The following is a 26,080-nucleotide window of genomic DNA, read 5'->3' as shown; positions in this document are numbered from 1 at the left end:
CAGCCATTCTGCATTTGGCAATGTGACTATCACTTGAGAAAGTTATTTATAGAAGAATAATTCAGTCCTGGTTTCCTAACTGAATCGTTTCCAAACCCGAACTCTGTTTACTTTATCGTAACAAAAATGATTGCATGTCTTGCTTTTCCTATTTATTAAATATCTGTTGTTTCTGTTAGCTCAGACCAGAACAGCAATGCAGTTGGAACTGCTGAAACACAGAGTGATGGCCACTTCCCAGGGACCTCAATCCCAGTATAAGCTAAGGGATAGCCAATGAGTTCAACATAAAGAAACAAGTAATGCAGATCAGCATGACACACTGCCCTCTCTTAGCCACTGTCAGACTTCCCGTATTTGACATGACAAAGGAAGGAGGGATTAAGGAGAAGACAAAGATGGCAGCTCTGCGGATGTCTCCTTGCAGACTGAAGTGTCTGAAATAGGTGATTTTGTTGAAATTGTTTTGGCGATAGATGTTGGAATCAAAATTCTGGATATTTAGAATCAAAGATTCACAGACTTATATGGGTTAGAAGGGGGCTCTGGAGGTTTACAGGTCCAAGGCAGTCCCAACTAAAATTGCTCAGGGCCTTGTCCAGTACAGTTCTGAAGACCTCCAATGTTGGAGGTTTCTTCTCAGTGTCTCTGGATTCTGTTCCAGTGTCTGATCACCCTCAAAGTGAAGAAAATTTTCCAAATGCTTAAATGGAATTTTCATCATTGCAGCTTGTACCTGTGCCCTCTTGCTCAAGTAACTGTGCACCTCTGAGAAGAGTCTGTCTCTATCTTTTTGCTTTCTAGTGGAAAGACAACAATAAGATTCCTCCTTGGCTTTGTCTTTGTTGGCCATTTTTTTTAAGAAATACAATTCTTTCAGGCCTTCAGTGGGCTTTTACAGGGAAGCCAACCTTTCTGACTTTTGTCTGTATTTCTTCCACTTTCAACTGTCATTCCTCTGGATCCCTGCTCTCCTCACCCATGCCTGGCATTATGCGTAAGACTGATACAGAGTAGACAGCAAGGGACTTCTGAAAGCAGTTTGTGGAGCTGGGTACTCTATTCACATTCCACATAAATGGTGTCCCATACCTAATTCTGGCTCTTTGGGAACCCCAGCCACACAGTGTAACTGGGTTTTCTTCACAAACCCAGGAAGCTGGAATTCACCAGACAAAAACCACATTGTGACAAAACTACAAAGTGCTAGAACTGCAATATTGAATGTTGTGAGTTTTCTATCATATGCCTTAGGCACTCTCCTGTTGTGCTGACAACCTCTAATTTTTCAGGTAAAAGCGAAGATTTTTATTCCATCACCATTGTTCTTTTCAGCGCCTGAACTCTATACCCTGGGCTGAGCTGAAGTGAATTGTTGGTGTTTTTTCAATCCTGTCAAGATCAAATACACATATGCTTAGAGAGCAACTAGATGATGGTCTAATAGATTTGTATTACTGGTATTAAAAATCCAACTTGTCAGTTTTGACCTCTTCACTTTCAGGGTTTAAAATAATTTGCAGAAACCATGTGAGAAAAATATCTTCCTCTGATGTAGTTCCAATTTTAAGAGAGTCAAGTGCAAATAGATCTTTCTCTCTGTAGACCCATCATCCTTAGCAAGACAGAAAATGGCTCAAGTGAAAACATAACTATTCTTGTTTCTCCCTCCAACTTTTCAGTCTCCTCAGGCCTTCTAACACTGAATTAAAAAGCTTACAGGACTTTAGAATGTTTGCTTTGGGAAAGGGTTTGTTAAAAAAACCCTGAAAACTAATAGGGTGGAAAAAATGATAACTGCTAAGAAACTTCAGTAACAATTGCAACTGTATCTTAGGGCTCACAGCCTCCTTATACAGGCTAACATGTTCAGTTATGCCTTAGTTACCTAGGCAGAAAGGTATATGCGCTGTCAGCTTTGACAGAATAAAGAACATTAAAGAGCTGCTATAGTAATTCCTATAACATGCAACTCAAATCCTAGTTTACAAACTTGGTCCTGCTTACATAGCACAATAAATATCATGTCTCCCTGACATGTTGACCCTCTCATCTTCCAACCTGTGTGGCCGTGTGGGCTTTTGCATAAGCAAGAGCAGGGAAGCGGTGGCTGCTTGAGCCCCTTTTTCACCTTGCCAGTTTGGGGAGCCAGGTCCATCCGTGCTGCTCTCAGGCAGCACCAAGAGTCATTGCAAAGGTCCTTGCTGGCCACCGTGTGGTGGGCATCACCAAGGCCCCTGGCATCCTTCCTGGTGGTTGTCCCCCTAGGACAAAACGCTGCACTGGGATAACACTTCTAATCCTGGCAGGGCACAGAAACTAACGGCTACTGCAACACATGACTCAGCCCCATCTGACCTGAACTCTGGATGACAGGGATCTGCTTCCCGATGGTGACGAGCTGGCCTCAGTCCCCACAGCCACCACATCTGCCCTCCTAGGGACAGCAACAGTCGCTCCATGGGCATCCCTGAAACAGCGCAGAGCTAGAACGCAGCGCTTGGGTAGGCCGTGTGAAGGAACTCACTGCTGGGTGCGTGTGTCCCCAAGAAAGCACATCTGGCTGTAATCTCCAACTCAGTTGCACAGGGACATGCAGACCCTATCACAGCTTTTCCCTATCACAGCTTCTTCCCAGAGGTTAGAGATGAACCAGCTGGACGAAAACATTATCAAACTTGTCCCTGCGTTGTTCTGAAGTCAGTTTTTTAGTTTGGTCAAAGAAGCTTGCAAGAAAGTTAATGAAATACTATTTAACAAATCTATTTTTCACTTGCTCTCAAACCCAAGTAGCAGCTGTATGTATTGCTACATGCCAGGAAGGAAGCACAATAATGCACACCCTCCTGTGGCAGCACCTTAAAATTGCAGAGTTTATATGAAAGCCTTACAAAACACACCTTATTTGCTGTACTAGTTGAATGGCACACGTTTAAGTACACAAGATATAGAAGGAAACACATCAGAATGGAGAGTGGGAAAGCATTACTTTACACTGAAAGTCATTTACACCAAAAGACGAGGAAATGCAGTACATGTGAGAAGAGATATTTCCTAAAATAAAAAAGGCAACTGTGATCAAGCCCTCATTTTTCTACAGAAATCATCTACCCTGAAGAGCTATATATTTTGTCATATCTGCCACTTTTTGAGACAGTCACTCTAAAATATGCTATGTTTAACCTCTGAAGTTTCTAGCAGGTCTGTACGACATCACACAGCCTGTTCTCTTCACTAAGCACTGCAAGTCCTTGTAAGACTGGTGAGCATTAGGCAGAAAACAGCCACGTTACATTTCTCCAGTGCACATAGAGAGCTTACAAATACAGAAGTCTGAGTCTTCCCTCCTTCTCCACCACCTCTCCCTCCCTCCTGCCCCCTCAAAATAAAGTGCCTTCCCCCATATCTTTCTCAAAGCTAAAGTATGCAAATCACACTCATTTCAGTACCACATTTTATCTGCATTGTCATTATGTCTGATTAAGTATTCTTGAAACTCCATGTGTTAGAATCAGGCCCTTTCATAATACCGAAGAAGTGAGTTTGAGAGGAAAAAAAGAGGTATTAAATTTGTGAATGTTCATAAATGAGAACTGATATTTTCAGGTACCCTACATTTTCAGGAGAGGTTTAAAGAATACCCAAAGTGATGACAAGTATTTGCAGAGTGTCTGACTGACAAAAATAGACAAAAATAAAATACCATGGTAGCTGGCACAGCAATTGGAAAGAAGAATCTCATTTCAGATTAATCTGTGCTTCAGTACAGTTATCACTGAAGGGCTAGCTTTAAACTCTGTAATTCAATTGTATAATTACTATGTATAACTCTGCTATATTGTTGGATATGAAGCAACTATTTACAACAGTTCTGTCATTTTTAACACAAAAATATGTATTTTCTCTTAACAATATCTAAAAATTCAGTACTACTTGCTTGTACTGTCAGAAATAATAAGGCTGTGAGCCAAGTTATTCCTTTCTGGAATATGTTCCTGATGGACTAAAACTCACACCTTGCAGGGGTAGGGCAAAAGGAACAAGGGAAGCAGCTCTAATCTAGGAGCTGCAAATGCACATGATAAATTCAAGCAACTACATGGGACTTTGCATGATCTGTGACCAGGCTCTGACTCCTCTTTCCCAATGGTACAGGATTCAGAGCTCTCTTTCCAGCTCCCTCAAATGTCAGAGGAGAAGTAGGCTCCAACTTCTGGGGCAGGCACTGGGGTGTGGCAGCAACAAGGCAGCAGTTTCAAGTCTTTTGTCAGGCAGGTTGCTAATGCAGACATGTTCTAGCTCTTTCATGTTTGGGGACATCTGCTCCAGTACAGCCATTGCTTTGTTTTCTTGTTCCTATTTCCTATACAGTAGCATATATATATAGAGAAGTTCATATTCTCTTCTAACATTTTTCATGGAAGTGATTTGCAGACAGAATTCGTAAAAAAAGCTTATTTTTCACAAGGGTAGCATTTCAAATAAATGTGGTATTAAAGCAAACATAATGTACATTTAAAAATCATCAACATGATGCGTATGATTCATAGTCTTTTTTGACTTGTCCAAAAATTAATCTGGAAGAAAAGATATCATAACTACAGCTAGGAAGGCATTAACTGTTGGTACAGACATCCAAAGGTGCTGCTGAATCTTCAGACGTGGCAGCAAAACTGATTTGAAGTAGACAACTGTATCTCATTGTCAGCATGGAAAACAGCATTGAATCACTGGGCTACACATAGTCCTCTGAAGAATTAGTATTACTTACACAATACCAATTACTTACATAATATCAACACTGCTCAGAAATTCAACATTTAGTCAAAAATCTAATGAAAAAATTGTATCTATACCATTAACTGGGAAACTACTGTAGCTATTTATGAGACTTCAAAGTTAGGGAAAAATAAGACAATGGGGAAGATGACTTTTACTTCTAAAACTGCTGTAAACAAACAAATCATTACTGGAAAAAAAATAACAATCCCATTTTCAATGATAAAACAGAGACTACAACATCTTTTTTGGAAGTTTCCTGCTTAGCTACCTCTGTCTGATGCAGAGATTTTGGACTACAGTATTGCTTGCAGTGCTGCAACATTCCCTGTAGGAAGGTCCAGCTCCTGCCTCCACTGAAATCAATGGCAGTTCCTTCTGGTTTCAGTGGTGTAGGAACAAGCTCTAACCTAGAGCTCAAATTTGCAGTACTGATGAAACTTTTCCAATTCTCACAACCACTTCACAAAGAGAGGTTTCCCATATCTAGTACTTATTGCACAGTCCAGGCCCTCATGACACAAAGAGAGAATTAAACTGAAAAGTCAGAAATACTTACTTCCGCTAGGGATTAGGTCCCTATCCGGAATGAAGAGTTTATATCCATAGTGCTTCTCTAGAACATCTGGCAGAATTTCAAGTGCAAACTGCTCCTCTTCATTATTATCACAATCTAACGCATCAGGATCCACTTTGGTGTATGAAAGATACGCATCATATTCCTTGTTGTCTGTAAGAAAACAAATTCATTTTCAGCCTTCTGTTTGCAAGAGCGCTATAAAGAACACAGGAAAGTACTAGGAAATCAGATTATTCCTTGAAACGATCAAGCATTTCCCAGCAAAAATGGATCTTTTCACAGGAACATATAATCTGGCTTCCACAGAGAAATATTTCAGATCCAGACAAAGGATATCCTGTCAGTTTTCTTTTGCATGTTGAGCTAGCTAGCAATTCTGCTTTGTGTGGTCAGTGTACACGTTTCGCATCTGCAAAGATCTTGGGCAAAATTCTAATACAATACTAAAGCTGGAACTTTTTATTTTAATCCTTTACACATTGCTAATGGAAATCTTTCAAATCCTATACCTCGAGAGTGCTATGATTACGCCAAAGTTTTGAGCCTGCAAAAGTTTTTGAGCCTGGAAAGTCTGGAAAGTTTTGATCAAGGAAAACTTAGTTGCACAAGTAGTTATGAGAAAATACATGACTTAACCCAAATGAATACTGATTATGGAGAAAATAGTGACAAATACAACCAGCCCAAAACAATTTTCAGAATATCTTGTAATTTTTAAAACCAGTATCATCATTTTAGAGGTCACTTGATCCAGAACTTTTTATATACTTTGGGCTCACAGTAAGAGAGAAAGAAATAACTCCAAGAGCAAATGGGGCACAGGGGAAGAATTGACCCTCCATTCTGCCTGCAGCTCAGGGATGGAGGCAAAGCCTCATCAAAAGATGGAGGCTGGCAGTGGGTGACAGAGGGGACCCAGGCAACGCCACATGAGGATGGTGGGGCTGCAACATGGTGGTTTGTCTAGAAAGGGCAACACATCCCCTCCTCCTCCTCCTGCACAGTGCTGGGGCTTGCCTCCAGCTCTCTGCATCCAAACCAAGGAGGTAAGAACTGGCAACTCTGCCAAGAACAGAAGTGGCACCACTGCCATGCTTGGGATCCATGCTGGGATCAAACTGTCTTCGTGACAATTCTCTTTGCTATTCCTCTGCAGTAACAGAAAATAGTATATTGAAAAAGTCAACCTTCAGCAACTGAGTCTCCAGGGAAGAGCACAGCTGCCATTATTTACAGAAAACGAAAAATCAAATAGTTAATGTTGTGAGGACAAAACTGCATGAATGGAGGATTGCTGAGTACCAATTATCTGTAAAGAATAGCACACATGAAAGATAATTAAAGCAGTTAAAAATCATCACTTATTCTGATAAAAATAAAAAATAGCTAATCATAATACAATACATTCTTTGATGACCTTGAAATGATGGTTACTTTCTTATAATTCTTAACACATAGCCAGACCCATAAGGGTCAGAGCTACAGACAAAGTATGTGAATAATTATAGGATTGTAAGAGGCAATTTGCCTAGTTTAACCATAGCTGTGTGGGAGGATGTTCACCTGACTTGCTGCTACTTCTCTGAAATCAAGAGCATACAAAAATAGTAGTTACTGACAGAAAGATGACAGAAGAACAAACAGCAAAGAAATAAAGGCCAGTCAGCTTTGGAAGCCTGTCCAAAACCTGCTACTCTGTCCGTAATAAAGCCTGCCAAATCCCTTTAAGAGAAGCCAGCCACCCAGTGATTCGGGAGGCACACATCCCTGCAAACATTTGAGCGCTCTGCAAAGGCAGCAAAGCAAACCCCAGAGCACTGACATGCCTGGTTATAAAGCAGTGTGAAAGCTGTGTATGGATTGTGTGCAAGCAGTCCTTGTGCTCCCTGCCCCTTCCAGCTGTGTGCGTACAACTGCCCTCTCCAATCACCTCTGTTCACAGTACAAGTACATAGACAGAACCAGTTCCCCAGGGCTCCTGTGAGTCCCTGTGCTTGTGTTACATCTCTACGGTCTTGACTCTCTCCTCACAAGCTGCACGTACACAGGACATAGCAGAAGGACCTATCCATGCTTGTCCACTGCTTGCTCTGTGTGCTTTGGATGCAGCACTGTTTGGAGCCATTTTCTAAATGGCTTCCCTTAATCCTCAGTATAATTTTCTCTAAAAACAATGCTACGCACAACACAGGAAGTGAATGCATCCAACACTGCTTAGATAGGATATTTTTAGAAATAGGAACAAAGCAAATCTGTTGAGTTCCAAATCTTCTATTTTAAAAAAAATATGTGTTTAGATGGAAAATGACCCTGAAATTGCATCGATGCAGCTGACTGTTCATGAGAGCTCTGCATGTTCCAGCTATAGCCTACATAAGCAGAAAGAAACATCCCTGTATGTCCTTTGACTTCAGTAACATTCTGCTTCCATCTTTCATTCTGCAGGATCAGAATGAGACACAAAGCTGCAATGGTCCTTAAATCATGCACTGGAAAAATAAAAGATTGTTTTCAGAATTAACACGTGTGCAAAATCCCCTATGTTCTCATGGGGCTTCCTCTAAACAACTAGAAAATAATATTGTTTCATAAATTAAAAAGTGATTGAATGAAGGAAGTTACATGACTAAAAATGCAGCAGCTTCACACTGAAAACATGAGATAAATGAATCAAGGCAATCTGAAGGAAGTCACCACTTTGCGTCACTTTTTGTTGGTGTGAACCAGGGATGTTATGTTGGTATAATCCCAAGATGTTAGACGTAAAATACTTCCAAACCCACATTATCTCACCCTTCACTCTCTCCTAAGTATCACTACAAATATTATGCAGTATTGTATAGTATGAAAAAAGCATCCTTTTAGGCTATCCCACTCACACATGAAGACTGAGAAAGAGGAAGTTTCCTGACCTCTATTTCTGCTATTTATCATTCCATATTCTAAAATCCCCTGGATGTCATTCCACCTGTTCTCCAAAACTCCTATGGATTTCATTGTAGTGAAACATTTTCATACCATATCTACCCAGTGTTAAACAGAAACATTCATTATTTTGATAACAGTAATGCTAACTGCATAAAGTAACATGTCTGTGCAACTGCACATTGTTTTGGCACAATAGGGGTAATGTGTTCCCTGCTCTTTTTTCAAATACGTTATTGTTCCTAGATACACCATTCCAGACTGCCTACATGACTCTTAAGTGTTGCAGTGGGCTATGAAAAGTACCTGTACTTGAATACTGTACTTCAGATCCTTAGCAGATATTAGTTATATGCATAATATTAGCATATTAATTATGCTATAATAGAAGTGTTAAGAATATAGTAGGATGTGAAGCACTTGGATTTAGTTTATCTGGGCTTACTCCAGCTTCGTAGGAGCAGGAATGTTCTATATTCAGGAGAACTAAAGCTTCAATTTAAAAATACCTCTTTAGCTTTAAGAACCAAACAGAATATATGTTAGTGAGAGGGAAGGTGGGGAAGAACACTGAAAACCAGCCTAGTTTATTCCTAAACATACTCTCCAGGCAAGCTGTACGTTTCCACCAAGTTGTTTACAGTCTCTAAATTAACTGAGGTAACTAGTTAGCCTCAATGATAATTGTCTCTTACTAGTTACCGGAGTTAGTTGTCAGCCTGAAGACAATTAAATGAAAATGTTTAATGAAGAATACTTGGTGAAGGGGCTGCCCACATACAGCATGGATCTCAGAAGAAGTGATCCTGGGCATATGTGGCACTAGGACACATGAATGTGAAGAGTTCTCCTGAGGAATCACTTCACAAATTACATTCAACCTAGAATACAGACTCATGAACATTCTTCTGACTGTCATTTGCTTATGGCATGGCCCAGTGACATTTCAGTGAAAATACTAATTGATTTCAGGAGGCTTTGGGAGAAAGTCTTAGGGCTTTACACTGTTGGGTGCTTAGTAGTTTGAACTTAAACTGGCATCAGGTATCTTTTGGGATTCATTTCAATCTAGAAGTTTCATCATTTTGGGTCTCTGAAATATTTCCATAGAATATATTGAGTTTTCTGAGCAACTGCTTACCATCAGCTGCTTCATCTCCTCCAAAGTTCTGTCTGTAGAACAGCATTAACTCTATGTTGTAGCACTTATAGATGGTCACGAGCAAAATAAGCAGAAGAAGGATGGCTCCCAGTCCTCCAGCAAGCTCTATTTTGTAGATCAAGTCTAAAATTAGCAAGGAAAGACAAAAAGGTTATGATCTTTCCGAGCTCTACTTGCTCTAATCCACTGTACAATTCCACATAACATTGTGCAGCTTTCAATTCTAACCACTGTAACATTAAGGATGACTAATTTTTTTGTTCATTATCTATTATTTAACTTTATGCGTTTACTTCATCTACTGCCCATTTGAAATCACCATCCAGAATACAGTTGAGGCTATAATCATAATTCTTCTACAAGGGAATTATGTAGTGATTTTACACAGAGGATCAATCAACTTCTAATGAGGTTGTGGTGTTAGAAACTTCTGTATTGGCAGAGTGCATCAAATGCTGCATTCAACATAGTGAGAATAGATACACTAGACATACTGTACCCCATTTGGGAGGCTCTAGTCCCCCCAAAATCATTAAAATTTGGGTTTATATTTGTGAAACCAGTGGATAAGCTGATGTGAGCTGCCAAACCAGGACTTCAGCTGAATCACTGGAGAATGAATTGAGTATCCAGAATGCCCAAGACAGTGTGAGAAGCCAGGAGTACACATCAGGCTGCTAACAGCCACTCTGAGTTGTGACAGCTACTAACAGAGTCCTCACATATTTGTTAAGTACACATTATACTTTAATGGTAACTAGTGCTAGTTAAAATTTCCAACAGGGATGCTTGTGTTAGGAAACATCACAAGCAGTCTGCTTCACAAATTCTTCCAAATGCAATTATCCATCTTTTACAGCTGAGGAAACAGAGGCATATAAAAGTGAAGCAACATGTTCATGGTCATTCAGCAAACCAATGCCAGAATGGGAAAAAACCCCTTGAATACCAGTCCAGTGCTCTACCTGATGTAAGACACTAACTTTAACAGTTCTCTGAACACAATATTGCTCATAACACCACTTGGCATATTACTTAGCCATAAAAGACAGAAGATGACAATTTGACAATACTGACCTCTAAGAGCCTATATTAGTTTAGATAAGACATCATTAAGATATTTGCTGCTGTGATAAATACAATGCGAAGATGTAAAAACTGTAATACAGGCAAGATAAAGTTTTTGTGATCTTTACAACTTAGGTCAGAAAAAATGAGTGGTGTGCCATTTGTGTCATTTTCAAGACAAAAAGCAAATTAGTTGTGTATCTTCCAGGGTTATTCTTGCCTCGCCATGCCTTCTACTTCAATAATTAACATCAGATGTCAAGCTATTCGCAGTTTACACTATCTCTAATGTCTGTCTGGTAAGAAGTCATGAACTAACTGATGAGAAAAGTCTATTGTAATAGCTATTTAATCTCTCTGAGATCAGAGGGAATTCATGGGACTTTTATTACACTGCATGATAAAGTTAGCATGTGCTCTGGGGATAAATCTGGTCAAATGGAGAACAGAGTTGGTTAAAATCACTTTTCAGGGAAAAAACAATTTTTTTTTTTTTTAGCTGGAAAAGTGAGATGATGGCAAAGCTGCCAGCTTGGAAGGAGAGAAAATGATGAGCCTTGATCATCTGCAGCCCATACAGGAACACAGACTTGTGTACACTTGTTGTGAGAATGGCATGGTATAAAGCAGAAACATGGTATCAAGCTGAAATCCAGCTCAAGAGGCAGAATTAATCTGCTTTTACATGTCCTATATTTGTCCTGCTGCCCCATAAACTCTCCTAGAGTCCAGATATAAGGAGTGAGAGAGCCAAGGCTTTTAGGCTTCTTATTTCCATTCCAAGGTGGAGGTGATGGAGAAAACCTCAGAATATTCAGTTTTATTGCCTACTCCAGCTCTTAATCTCTGCCTCTGATTAATGCCTTACTTCTCAAATGGTCCTCACTGAGATCAGTAGGGAAGGTAGCATACCCAACATTAGGAAAGGAGTCGAATCTGGGCTTTGTACTATAGTAGTGACTGAAAATTAGAAAATAATAATATTCTGATAGTTTCTAATATAAAATATTGTAGAAGGACTTAGCCACAACATATCACAGAGGATTACAGTCTTTAAAATTCTAGAAGCCTCATAAACACCCAATAAATGAGAGACAAATGTATTTTAGAAGGTTCCTCATCATTTAGTACCTTGTCAGTATCAAATAAAACCCCCAAATTACCTTCCTGCATGTCTTGAACAAAGGCAGCCTCCTTGAAATATATGGCGAACAAACATCATTATATTTACTTTTATCTAAATTCACTGCTTCTTTCCATTTAGAGCATGCCCTGATTTTATTCTGCAGTTCTTGACAAGTTATTCATGTTCCAGAACAGTTACATTATAGACTATGTAGACTTCAATCACTAAAATACCGGACTGCTTTCAAATTACTTTGAAGGGAATCTTGAACTATTTCCACAACTAAGGGACAAGTGGGTCTATACTCTGTTTCCGTGTAATTTGAGTACCATACATGCTAGGACACCATGGAGAAAAAAGAAAGGCAAACCCAAGATTGTCCAGAACTTATTTTTGAACTACTTGAAGCAAGTAAAAATGTGATCTTGAATTAAATCAGTAAAGGAGAGTGTGACAGCAGTGTTACCGAGGTCTCAGGAGTGTGCCTGATTCTGTCTTTGCACTGGTAGCTTTGGGTGGCTGAAACTGGATTTGGTTCTTTTTCAGTCAAAAAAAAAGTTCTAAATGATGATGCATGTTCTGGCACTATCAGTATGCTGGTGCTGTACAGACAGCACTCCTGTATTCTCTGAAAGCATTTGTGAGGACCATACCACTAATACAGCAAAAGACTTCAACATATTTTACCTTAAGTATTTGAACAGTTCCTTTTACTTCCCTAAAGCAAATTATGTGCTTAAAAATAACCACCTGATGTCAAAACAAGAACTAACTCTAGAAACTCTTATACTACAGCTATATCTCGGATATGGGGTTTATTCCTGGTTTTTTATCCAAGCTTTCCTAGTTTAGCAGGACTCATGCCAGCTTGAGTACGCTCGATGTGTTGCAATCACACCTTTGAACAGAGGGAAGACATAACCCACAGCACTGTGACAACCTGGAGACAAAATGGAGCTATAAGCACCTCTTGATGAACAGGGATAACACAGTTCATAGCAGGTAAGACTTTGGAGGGAGGTGAATTTCTCTGACTGAGAGCTCTGTGCTTCCTGTTCACCTTTCCCAAGCGCCTCAGCATCTGACATGCTACAGCACATTACAATAGGAATCCATGATCCCTTCTATGACAAGTACAAAGGATGCTGGCCGACAGCTTTCTTCCAGTCCTGCCCTAAATCTTGTCACAGGTCAGTAAATAGAGTAGTATTTTCTGAATCACAAACACTCTACAGTCAAATCCAAGCTGTAGAAAGCTAAGATAAGAAATGATTATATCACATTGCAGAAAAGAAAAGTTTGGTCAAGTATTTGTAGGAACTTAATAAGTAACAAGCAGGACAATGTCACAGGCAGTCAAAGGACACAGTGAAAATACTGTGGTTATTTTAAATGACACTTTAATAGCTTGAAAATCAACTATTGAGAATGCCTGAGGGGAATATAAGCTTTCTACAGCCACAGTGCAGAGAGAAATGAAATAGTAGCTGAGAAGTGATCCTTTCCATCTCCAAATTCTGTATTCAGCAGTGTTTCTTCCATAATTTCATCAGAGCTCTGAAATATCTGCATTTTCTTGTTATAAATAAACCTAGCTCGTTGTTCTAATAGATGCAACACAGATGAACATTTAACAGTGTCAACATAGATATACTTACTATCAGTTGTATATTTATGAAGTTCAGTGGATGGAAAGGTGGAACACTTTGTGCACTAAAGAGACTAATCCTTCATCATGATGACCAGATTCCTTAACTAAAATTGTGATATCCTGTCAGTTTAGATGTTGGATATACATTCGTGTGTGTTCCACACCACAACTGCGGGCCCTTGTTTCTTAGCACCTTCCGTATTGCGTTTTATCCTTATCAGTGTAAAATATAACCTATGTCATGCCCTACTTCCTGGGAAGACATAAAACTCTCACATATAGAGGAAACTGTGTAAGTAGGACTTGATTCAACTGATTTTGACAGGACTGTATACTGTACTTTCACACATATAACCTGTGGGTCACATGAAAGAATAGCAAAAAAAAGAGGACATTGACCCAAAAGTTTCCTCTGCCTAGTAGCTCAAGCCCTGTGTTGTCTAAATACCACTCCTCCCTCACCTCTCATTTTATACAGATTACAGCCATGAAACACAGTACTTAGCAACCAGCACGTCTTTAGGTGAACTGATGACTATAGATGTTTTCCAGAACTGTGGTGCCCCATCTAGAGAGGCCTTGGCTGCTCTTCCTGTTCTGCCACCTGGCCCTTTATTCGTTTGTGCCAAGGTGATGTCTACCCTAGGCTCACAGGTCAATCTGCAGCACACTCAGGCACTAATAGTATATTTAAGCCTTCTCCAAAAGGTGACACTTTTGTGGGATTTTGCTGCAACTGTGATGATGGAAAGCACTGTCTTTTTTAACCAGCACTAACACTGCAATCCACAGTCTGATGCGAAGCACATCCTTTGCCTTAGTGGTCTGAAAGTACATAAAGGACTGGAAGAGCACTTGCATGTGTGCCTCGTGAAAACATTTCTTCTTCTCTTTTGGCAAATTAATTTACAGCCAAGAATAATGGCAGAGATCTGGACAACGTATTAACTCTTTAGTCAATCCCCTGTGCTGATGGCTCTGTGGTTTCACATTATGTCTTCATCCCAAGTGTGTAACCTTCCTTTGCTTTCCAAATAGTTAGTCTTATAGTTTTTGTACTACCTAATACACTATTTTAGAGAGAACACCATCACATTTAAGTGTCACCCTACTTATGAATAGGAGAGGTGATTGAACAAACAACATAAGAACTGTAATGAGATACTGTTAAATTCCTAACAATAATGACTTCTACAAACAGCAGAGCATAGTAACACCTTTTAATTTGGAACATTCAAACACAAATGGTTTCCTTTCTACTACAGATCACTTACCAGTAGTGACATTCCCCATTCCAGGTACAGTACCAAGCAAAGTAATCATGATGGGGTAATCCTCCACTGATTTGTAGCTTCCATTGCAATGTTTTAATTCCCGGTGCAGTTAGAAATCAAAATGCATTGGCAGCTGTTTAGAGCTTTCAATTTAAACAGCAAAGCCAGGAAGTGGAGAAACATGAGAACATCTGACCTCACTGCTGAGGTATCTGCTGAGGTACATGAGAACATCTGACCTCACTGCTGAGGTATCTATTCTAAGAAATGCACATTTTACTCCATCACACAATTACCTCTGGTCTTATCAGTCAATTCAGGGTCAAAATCATAGGTTGTCTAGACCAAAATACTTCCACTGATTATATTGGTGCTTTATGGGTGACTCTACAACTAATGAATTTTTTTCACAAATCGTAAACTGACGCTGTAACACAAAAATATTTCATCTCCAAGCAGGCACACAGAAACCCAGCCTGGCTCAGAGAGGTCAGCAGGACCTTCGCTACTGGCTGCGCTGTTGCTGCTAAGGCAGGCAAGAGTACAGATAATTAAATCAACAGGATTACCTTTCTTGCGCAGAAGAACACTGGCGTGTTTCCGTCCATTTCTGTTTTCCACATGACACGTATAGTTAGCCAGGTCTGCCTCCTCTACAGCATCAAAGATCAATGTCAATTCAACTTCTTTTTCTCCGAGATGTTCTCTGAGGAGTCTGAAAGGAAGGACACGGTCTTCATTTATCTGAATTAATATGGGCGGAAGATGCCCCAAAACCCCATGTTTTCTCAGCACATGATACACAGTGTTCCTGGCCTCCTTCACTCCTGGAGAAAGACTTAGAAAGAGACTCAAATTGCCTGAGACTTCACAGAGGTGTCTTTCATGACAACCAAAGCCTTTTTCTCCCACACGTCTACAGCAACGAGCTGAATCAAGTGCAAGGAAGAGTGCCTACCAGTGCAAAAGTTTCGTGTGGCTTGTTTAACGCTGCATCACCAGATTTAAAAGCTAAAAACAATGTTTCTTTTAAAAGAAGCAATAAATACTCACTTTTCGGAGAACTAAATATGCACTATTAAGCCTTTGCTGAGCAAATTATAAGGTGATATTTTAAAGAATGGGTATTGTGATACATTTTAATGCAGTCTGGAGAACCAATGAAAGGAGCTGCGGTACTCTGGAATATTCCTCTATTTTCCAAGGCTAGATCCTGACTTTAAAAGGGAACAGTGTCAAGAACAAGAGCTCTCTGCTCCTTTGAGAGGACAGAGGAGACATGCAAAACCCCCACAAAGGGAATAGAAACTTCTAGCAGACTTTCAGGCCAGAGGGTACAGTCTTTTCATGTCATTGTTCTAATGTGAACATTAAAAAGAACGCAAAGTAAATGCAAGTGTTTTCTGATGCTGACATTAAGTCTAAAAATACAATGCCCCATTCTCCCAAAAGGCTTCTTATCAGTTGCTCAAGAAAAAGTTACTGGTCCTTTGAACAAGGAAAAGTAACATCAAGTAAAATCTACCAGATTATTTGAATCCTGTTAGCGTACTGCCTCATAACGTGTAAGAGGGTAAACATAAAATGTGTGATGCCCTCGCAGTTGCCCGTGGACTCACCATTGCACACAGTACTTCAGTGAGTCTTTTCTCTGAAAAGACAGTATACGGCACTAACAGATAAAGGTATAGATAAGATTCAGATTCACCAAAAAAATACGTATTTTCTCCAATGACTGAAGGAAGGTAACTGGGCACAAAGTAATTAACCAGAGCGCTGTTTGCAGTGGGTGGAAAATGCTTCTAGAGAGCTTAAAATTTTCCAACAACAACAACCACCTTCAAACTTCTCTACTATAAACCAAAGTTGTTCTGGGGGTTGCAATGCGCACACACATTTTCTTATGTACATTATTTCATATAACAAACATGGAACTCCAAATTTGAAAACAAATGAGAAGCATGAGGGCATTACACTGGACAACCAAAAAAGCAAGCCTGACTGCTGTAAACACATATTTACAGTAAGATTTCATGCAGCATATATCATTTAAAGGCTTGTGTGATCTGACAGAACTCAGAAGATGTACCACAGCATCCACAACAATTCAGCCTCTTTCACCATGGCTGCGTAACTTGCAAAAAAGCACGTGGAAAAACATTAGTTTAAGAACAGGTATGTGTGTTATATTTGGAAATTTTGATTGAATTGTTTTTGCAAATTCACTCTCATATATTGCATATTTTTGCATTCTTTTTTTTTATTCTGACTCTGAGTCCACATGCTAAAAATAATATAAGAAAAGTTGAATTTGCATCATTTTTGGAATGAAACCAGAAAAGAAACCTCCCATGACAGCCTGATCTGTTTGCAAACTCAAAATAGTCTAAATCATGGGGGGTCTGATAAATCAATTCTCATTTACCTATTAATATTCCATATGTATATATAGTGAAATATTTTAAACTTGGGAAAGTCTTTCTTCTCTGTTGGTAAACAATATGCTCCACAAATGTTGGCCTACAAATCATGCTGCAAGGAACAAATAAAATCATTAACAGAGAAGATATCTGGGACACTAATCTGGAGCACTCAGCGAATGTTCAGATTGTATTGTGTTTACTATAACCAGCATATTTTACACAGAAAGAAATAAAGACAGATTACAGTTAAGATAAACTATTATTCTGAATCTATTTAAAATAAAATAATTGACCCTTAACCTACATTTAAATAATACATGAATAGCTAAAAATGAACTTTCATAAAAAAGAATATGCATTTGGACAGAGAATTTTTTTCCATTTTTCATGCTAATTTCAAACTTGAGGAAGAGAACTCTTTAGAATGAGATTTATCATGAAAATGCTGACAGACAAACATTATGCTGGTAGCAAAGTGTAGAAAGCTCTTAGTGGTGTTAAACTTTCCATTCCTGCTTTTTTTTTTATTTTACTTTTTTTCTTTTAACCAGTAATCTACAGCCAATGATTCATTATTGCCACAAAAATACACAGTTGGTCATGTACATTTTTAAAATATGTGCACAAATTTTAATTGATTGCATTTTGTAGTTGGTGCAGAGTACGTTGATCACAGTATTTTTAGGTTAGAAACGGAATATAGTATAAACAAGTAAGGCCTTAAAGCTGCAACAGTGTTTGCTGCACACTCAGAAGATGAAGCTCTGTCCTTATCTGAGTTGGGGGAAACTGCCAGCAACGCTGCCAACACATGCCAGCTCCCACAAGTTGAGAAAATAATAGCTCTTTCTTTCTGGTCTGATGAACAAATTTTAAGAGTAATTACATCATTTAATACATAGGTAAATCAATGGTGCTTGACAACTCACAACAAATAGGATGGAGGGAGAGAAAGAATAGGTGGGTGAAGTAAAAAAAATACCCAGTGCTTTCTTTTTGTACAAGCTTGCTTTCTTTTTGTTCAAGCTGAAGCATTTTATTTGATCCGAAACAAAACATTTTGTCTACTGATTATTTTTCAGTTAAGAAAATATGAATTAAAACCAAAAGTGTCATTTTCAGAATATAAATGTTTTCTTTGAAAGATATCCAATGTTTCAGATTTTTCAATTTTTTTGTCATATTTTTCCAACACATTTATGTTCTAAGTTGAATCTGAAGTTAAAATACTTTTCCTTTGAAACCACATTTTCCTAAAATTTTCAGTCTTTGTATGATCACAGATGTAAAGGCCATAAGAAAGCTTCACCTGGGCCTCTTTGCAAGACCAAAGCATTAATTCCAAACCTTTACTAACCTGCATACAAGTTGGGACTTATCAAAAAGGATACTTTTATTCTTTATATATTTAAAGATCTGGACTGTGAACAGGGATAGAAACTTTAGTCCCTTCTTTCTAGTCCTTAACAATAGTCTGTAAATGAAAGGACAGATCTATGTGTACGTAAGTACCTCTCCAAAGAAAAGTAGTTCATCTAATAACATGGCACAACAATCTTCCCCCTCACTTTCCTGCATCATGTTTCTCATTCTCTGGCCAGAAATTGTCTACTTGAATAGTATAAGCTTTCTGGGAGAGGGCTGTCATTTCCATACTTCTCTGCAAAGTACCTAGCACATTAGCCTGGCAGTGGTGGTAATTCTGTCTCCCTCCCTCAGCTTCCCCTCCTAACAGAATAGAACATCCTCATACTGTCTGAACATTTTGCAACCATCAGTTGGGTTCTGTGGGTGAAAAGGCAAAATGTTAAAGTAATCAGCAGGAAGAAATAAGGCTGCAGTTCAAAATGTCTCCATTCACTTCTTTTCATGCCTCCAGAACAAGTTAAACTATTTCCACTTTAAAAATGGAGAAGAGAGAAAAAAAAAAAAAAAAAAGACAAACATGCTCTACAAGTTGAGCATTATGAGGCACCTGCAAACTGTTCTGCAATGTTGCCTGAAGAAGGAAAAGAAGCAATTTGTAGGAGGCCGGGAGAGCTAGATTTATGTCTGAAAAATACTCCTTTACCACAGCAGAGAGACAGTGTTGAAATTTGCTGTGGGATCCTCTGATAATTAGGTGCAACTGACAACTCTGCAGGCAGGCTTAAAGACTCTGATTCCTTCTTTAATAGCTCTGGTTCAATTTACATGACATTTATTACTGCTGTGAAAACCCCACCTGGCAAGCAAAGCATCTTTCTTCTTTTCTCCCTATGCATGTCTAACATTTGGGGATCTTAATTTAAGGGAAGGTAAGGAAGCAAGTTAGAGAGGGGGTCATCACCTCTCAGTCCTGCAATGCTGATTAGTTACATTTTATTATGAGGCTCTGTAACAAGGTCTAATAAATAATGAGAAACCCAGAGCTACACATCCATTACTCATGGTGAAGTCTGCTTACTAAAAAAAAAAAGTTCCATGGGTTTGATTTTAACAGAAATTCTCAACTCATGTGCATCACTATTTCAGTGATTTCATAACAGCACGCTAATTGACTGGTAACTATGCATGCTAGAGGATGCAAACTAGGGATGGATGTTTTGTACTCCCACACTGCACTGATCTGCAAACCTGAACTCTCATCATATACAGTAAATCCAGTGACACAATGGATGGACACAGTCCAGGGCAAGAATAGCACAAAAAATTCAGAACGCTACTAAATTTGTGAACTAATTTAAGACAGGGGATACAGCATTAAAATATTAGATATTTGCCAAAGGAACAACCTGTGGAGTATCTTGGTCTGGTTGTAACAATTCCCAATTACTTGTAGTTTCTCAACATTAACAGAAACGTGATAATAATACCATATAGAAGCAAACTGATGGGAAAAACATCTAACCAGCAAGTTCATTGTAGCTCATCAAATTTGGAACATACATGACATTTTTTGAAATATATCAATAACTATAACTGGGTGGAAGATGTGGGCTGGCTCAGGGTACTGACAGAACAGTTTAGTTTCCCTGAAGCAGCATACCTGTAATGGAACACATAAACAAGAGCTGTTACTGTGAAAAAATAATGTGCAAAAAGTTACTACTGCAGTTGCCATAGCTACTTCTAAATGAAAAAAGGGATGGACTTTGGCTCTGCTGGTAATGATGCAGTAGGTTTTGGTAAATGCTATCTTTTCAATGCTGTCTGTGATGTACAGGAGATTAGGTACGTGGTAAGTAGCTTTGCTGAAGAGAAGATTCACTGAATTGTGATGAGTCTGTAAACTGAGACAAAGCATTTTAACAGAGTGAGAAAAGGGAGTTGTCACAAAATTAACTTGAAAGATTAATGTATAGATGACACAATGAAGGACAAATACAGCTTTTTCAAACTCAATTTCACTAACAAATACACATAAAGTAAAAGTTTTGAACTGTGCTAGAGCTGGAGAGCTCTTTAAGTACAAACCTCAAATTACCCTTCTGATGCAGAGGAAGATCATGACCAAAATTACTCTATTCATATATATACACCAGAGAGGACACATTGTTGTTAAATTCTGATTACTTGCAATGGCAGAAGTTTCCAACAATTGTATTTTGTGGTCAGAATCACAAAAGAGGATTGTATATTTAAAGCCATTCTGGCAACATCTGATAAAGTTCATCTGTATGCAATTAAGGTGCAATTTTAGGTCAGTTATTTTAGTATATCTTAATAACTAGTGGCTAAATGGCTGAACTTTGAATTATTGATCAAGTAATAAAGCAAAGGAATCTCTCTCTCTGCCTGCTCTCTAAAATGACTTTTATAAGAAACAAACAACTCAGAAATAAGACCAATAAAATATGAAAGGGAAAGTGCAAAGATCTTGGCTTTCTTTATAATCTGTATTTCTTGTGTCTATAGCAGCTGGGATCACCTGGTCCATAGTATAACCATAGCTTAGTCTTCTCTCAAAAAGCTATTAATCAGGTAATTATTAAACAAGGAAGGCAAGAAGATGCTGTTAGGTGCAAATTCCATATAAGTTCATGGGGTTATAAGTGTTTGTTTTATTTACAACTGGTACAGCAAATAATAACCATCTGGAACAAGTCGAGCACAAGTTGAGTATTGGACATTCTCACACAGTGACTTCTTTCTCTCCCTTAAGTGTTAAGCCTGGAGGAATAAATGCTGCTCTTTGAAAGCATACTGAGAGCTATATCACAGGCAGATAACACATTCAGTAGAGAGAAAAAGTATGGTGACTTCTACAGGAGACCATTCATCTTTAAGATTTAACACTGATGCTGAAATGAATGTCATCTTGCCAAGGACTGGCACAAGGGGCAGCTGCAGTAGACAGAGTCATTTCCATGGAGGGCTAATATCTACCCCCAGAACACACAAGAGATGCTTCAGCTACCAGCAGGGGAATTTGATAACAGATTTTCATGCACGTATATAGCTACTATGTCTTTAGAGTTTATTTGCTAGAAAGGAGAGGGAGCAACTCACACTGCCCTGGTTGCAAGTCATTCATCACTCTTTAGACAGAAAACTATTTCCACTTGCAATTAAAAACCTGTTTAAAAAAACCCAACAGGCTTTTGGGACATACCATGTTTTTAACAGTAAATACCCCACAAAGTACCTGACTTCGCCTTCTCTAATGTGACCTTCTAATTCTTCTATGAATTTTTCCCCTTTCATCCAGTAGATCATGGGGCCTGATTCTCCACTGAATCCAAAGAAAGCTTTGCAGGCCACAGTCAGTGGGTTTCCTGAGGACAAGAAGAAAAGAGAGGGTTAGACACTTCATCATGGCTACTAGCAAGAGAATGATTCTGAGAAATCTCAATACTTCAGATAAAGCTCCCCATATAAAATTTGAAAAAGAAAAAAGAAGGAATAACTACAGAACATAGGAGAAAGAGTGATGTTGATTTGCAACTATGGGAAATAGCTGTGAAATGAAAAGTCGTCCATAATTTCATTCTTCCTTGAAAGATATTACATGAACAATGAGAAGGTATGGACATGGTGGCAACAAATGGTGATGTCAGACTGGTTGTTAAAAAGAAAGACATTACTTCTTTGTCAGACTTCTGGGATCTCTACCAGGACTAGGGAGGGTGCCCTAAGAGGCAGGTAAATCACTGAACTTACTTACTGCTGCCTATCCATATTCTACAATTCTATGATCCATCCGTAAAAAAGACAGAGTAATACTTTCTTGCTCACTTAGAAATCAAATGTTAATGAAGTCTTGGTAAGCTGTTCAGAGAGCTTTTAAAGATCCCCAAGTAATACATGATGCCTGTGAGCATCAACAACACTCATGTTACTGTCAACAGGCTTTTGGCAAAGGACCAAGCTTCAAAGAATTATTCAAGCAACAGAGTGAAGAACTCTTCCTTCCAGCTCTGCAAAAGTACTTCCAAAAAGAAAGAAAATAAAACTTGGAAACTAATCAGATTTCTTTTTTCTCCAAGAATCCAGTGTTTAGATGGGTTTTTGTTTGGCTAAAGTTTTAACTGTACTAGCCAGTCAAGGACTGTGCGTACACTGCCAGGACAGATGGTCGGATGGTCGTCTGCCTGCAGAAGACAAAAAAAAAAAAAAAAAGAACAAAAAAACCCCAAACAAGCCAGGAAATTTAGGAAAATCATGCCTGTTCCCTTAGTATGTAAATACAGCTGCTGCACCCACTTCTCTTTGCCTATTTTACCCAGCATAGGTGGCCCAGGTTACAAAGCAGCTGTAGAGTCACCGATTTAGATGGGAGGACAGACCTCATTTAATGTCAATGGAGACTCCTGCTGAATCTTCCAGGTCTTGGATCAATCATGCGAAGTCCAAATAATGCATTTTACAATATTTGGAAGAAATGTTTTATTATGTCAGCCATTCTCAGATCCAGCAGGAGACTCTCTTGACACTGAAACAGAACAGGCCTACACTTTTCAAAAAGGGCTAGTCATTTGGAGCACATCATTTGGTTGAGCACAGGCTAACAGTTCCACATGATTGACCTACTCTGCCTTAATCAGTTATCTCTTGTCTGCTCAGCAGTGATAACTCACTGTGTGCATACTCAGAGAATATCAGAGCTGTGTGTTAAAGTATCTTTGCCTAAACCCCCACAGAGCTGTTCTAAGTCAACCATTTGCACTTGTCTATCCATTATTTCAGTGCCCAATTCAAGACATGTCAAAAGAGCCTGATTAGTCAGGAAGTGCAGCACTCCCAGTCACTGAAATCAGCCGCCTTTAAACTGTTTCCAAGTCAAGATCCGAAATTACAAGTCCTTTTGAAACATTAGGATACAGCAAGAAAAGATTTAAAGACTGCACTTCAGTCTGTCTCTCAAATAGCAAAAGACAAAAATGGAAAATGTTTATCCTGAAAATGTTTTACAGAATCTTTCATTATCTCCATATTCACTATGAACTCTGGTACCACAGTTGGCCACTGAACATGCTGACAGTTTATATACAGCCAGATCAAACATCCAAAATATAAGAAGCAGTATTCACAGTTACTTGTACATCTCATAACATTGACTATCACCATAAGAAAGTTCCAAACTTCATTAACTAATGAAGAGTGACAAACACTTCTAGGCAGACATTTAATTCCACTCCAAGACAGTATCAGAGCAGCCTGTTTCCTTCCGTTCCTAACATGTTCACCCAGCCCTGTGAGGTGCTGCATGCCCTCCATGGATGGAGGGCAGAAGTGGAACCTCTGGCTATACCCTTCTCACGTTTTCCTAACATGCTGAATGCCTGTGTGGCATGAGATCTTCTGTGCCGCTTGCCTCAGAGTCATGACATGCATCTATTTAAATACCACTTAGTGATTCCTAGCATGTGGCTGCTCAGCCCATGTTTGATTTTAATGGAAAAAGACAACTGTAGCAATGTGAAAAAGAAAAGGGCTAGACGTGGCCTATCAGCACTGACGGTATATGCCTGTTCTTAGGCACACCATACTGGGCATTCAGTGTTACAGGCAAGATATATTACAGGGAATGCTTTCCCTCAAACCAGCAGATTTTTACTTAACAAAAAACCCCTGAAGCAATGAAAATATTCCAAGGTGAGTCTAAGATTTCTATACATGTAGAGTAAATATCCTGAGGTAATACATTTGGTCTGAAGAAATAAGAAGTTTTCTATACAAATAGGAAAACCAAAAAAAAAAAAGTAGCTGTTGGTACACAACTTCTGTAATAAGCAAACCCAATATAAAGCGTCGGTAGCCTTTGCTGTGACAGCCTGCATTCTGAACATGCCCGGGCAGATCTATTTCCCAGGGAAAACCAGCAGAATAAACTGATACAGTCTACGGCAAACTTTAGAGTGAATTAGTGTTTTCAGCTCAAAGTCTGGGACTGGCCACATCTGAAAAAAACCATGGTCCATCTCATCTGCAAACCCATCACTGACCAGAGGGAAGTATTAGCAATTGATTCTCAGTTTGTATTGCAGTAGTAGAATGATGCACATCTGGGTTGATCAGTCCTGGGGTGGAAAGAGTTTGGGGCTTAATGACACATTAAGGTCCCATCCAAACCCAATCTCTCACACACTGTTTTCTACTCCTCAAGCTAATAAGGACATCTTGCTCTTCTGTAGCTCTCTGAAGCAGCTTCTGGTTTGTAACTCTCGTCACTCCTTTGTGACTCTGGAAGCAGGACAAAGTCAGAAAAGGTAACACTCGCTCTTCCTTGCACAAATACTTTACCTCTTCAAAGAAGACTCTGTAAGGAAAGGAAGGGAGGTTTCCCCACTCCTGACATGTTAAGACACAGCTGGCCATGGTATCAACCTGTTCCTACTGGTTTTCAGGGAACGCCAACCAATTCCCATCCAAAAAGTAACACAGCACATCTCACTGCATTTCCCCCCAAGTACTGAGATCCTAAAACTGCAGCTGAATTCCCTGGTTCTGAAATGTATCCTTGAATACGGGGAGAAACAGGCACTAAGCATGAAAAGTGCCCTTTGCAGGTCCCGATTTTGGGGATGGCTTTGAGCCATGTGGTATCACAGAGTCACAGTTCCAGGCAGAAGGAACTAACAGGCAATTTGTAACTCCAACAGCTCATCTTGTGCAAGGCCCAGACTTTTCTATATCATTACTGCTACTCTGCATGACACTAAGGAGCTCCACTACTAACTTTTCTTAAGAAAAATTCCCCTTGCATCATTTAATTAACAACATCAAAGTTCTTAGAATGAATGGCATCCTGAAAGTTTTTAATTTATAAATGGTTTCTGCTTAAATCAGATAGACATTTCAGTTGCAATTTTAATTAATAAAATAGTTTGCTGAGAAACAGAGAAAATGATTAGTGAGATTTCTAATGAGTCAATGCTTAAGAGAATGCTTTAAGAAACAAGGGAAGAAAGTGGAAAAACCTGCTTGTAGACATCACTGAGTCTAGTGCTTTGCTGGGGTCACCTTGTTACAGTAAAGACTCAGGTCTCTGCTTTAGCTTTCTTCCCTACTTTGTCAATCAGGCAGGCTCATTGCAAACTCCCAGCTGATAAGACACAACTGCTGGCAATAGGAATTACTTCTATTGCTAAATCTTCTTGTATGTTTTTCACCTGACTGTTTTCACAATAAATCTGCATGAACTCTACCATACGTTTTAGCACTTTTTTTTAAATGAAAATGAGTATTCCACAGAAATAAAATTATTCAAGCAAAATAGCTGCCTGATGGCAGTAGGAGTACTGGCTAAGGATGGGAAAAGGGTCTGCAAAAAAATTTAACCAGGCATGATTCTGAATGTGCTTACTGCAGCTCTGACATGCTTTGAAAGAGAATGACAAATCCTGCAGCAGTCTCTCTAGAATGAGGCATGCTCTAAGCATCAAGCAAATGAAGCTTAAAATACCTAAAAGTTGTTCAGTCTCCTGAAAACTTAAATGTCCAGGCTAGATGACTGATAAGCACAGAAGACAAAAACTGTTTACAGATCATAAGATCTGGTTTATATCAAGGCATTTTTTCAGGGATTTTTTTGAAAATGCAGATTGATTATTTCTTCTTTTTCACTTTTTTTTTGCACAAGTAGTTGTATTTTGTAGCTTATTTGTGAG

General features: G+C 39.0%; 1 protein-coding gene across 9 annotated transcripts in view; it reads right to left on the bottom strand.

Moving 5' to 3' along the window:
* Positions 1-26,080, bottom strand: part of IL1RAPL2 (interleukin 1 receptor accessory protein like 2) — a 394,699-nt gene that overhangs the window by 5,541 nt on the left and 363,078 nt on the right. For all 9 annotated transcript variants that reach the window (XM_032996140.2, XM_032996138.2, XM_032996145.2 and 6 more), the window contains 4 exons: positions 21,616-21,745; positions 15,135-15,280; positions 9,426-9,569; positions 5,339-5,509 (listed from right to left, as the gene is read on the bottom strand). In XM_032996140.2, coding sequence (XP_032852031.1) covers positions 5,339-5,509; positions 9,426-9,569; positions 15,135-15,280; positions 21,616-21,745 — 591 coding nt within the window. The remainder of the gene's footprint in view (positions 1-5,338; positions 5,510-9,425; positions 9,570-15,134; positions 15,281-21,615; positions 21,746-26,080) is intronic.

The sequence above is a fragment of the Tyto alba genome, unplaced genomic scaffold (genome assembly GCF_018691265.1).
Source record: "Tyto alba isolate M040663 unplaced genomic scaffold, T.alba_DEE_v4.0 Super-Scaffold_5, whole genome shotgun sequence".
Taxonomy (NCBI): Eukaryota; Metazoa; Chordata; class Aves; order Strigiformes; family Tytonidae; genus Tyto; species Tyto alba.
Note: the sequence above shows the minus strand (reverse complement) of the source record. Positions and strands in the feature narration are given on the sequence as shown.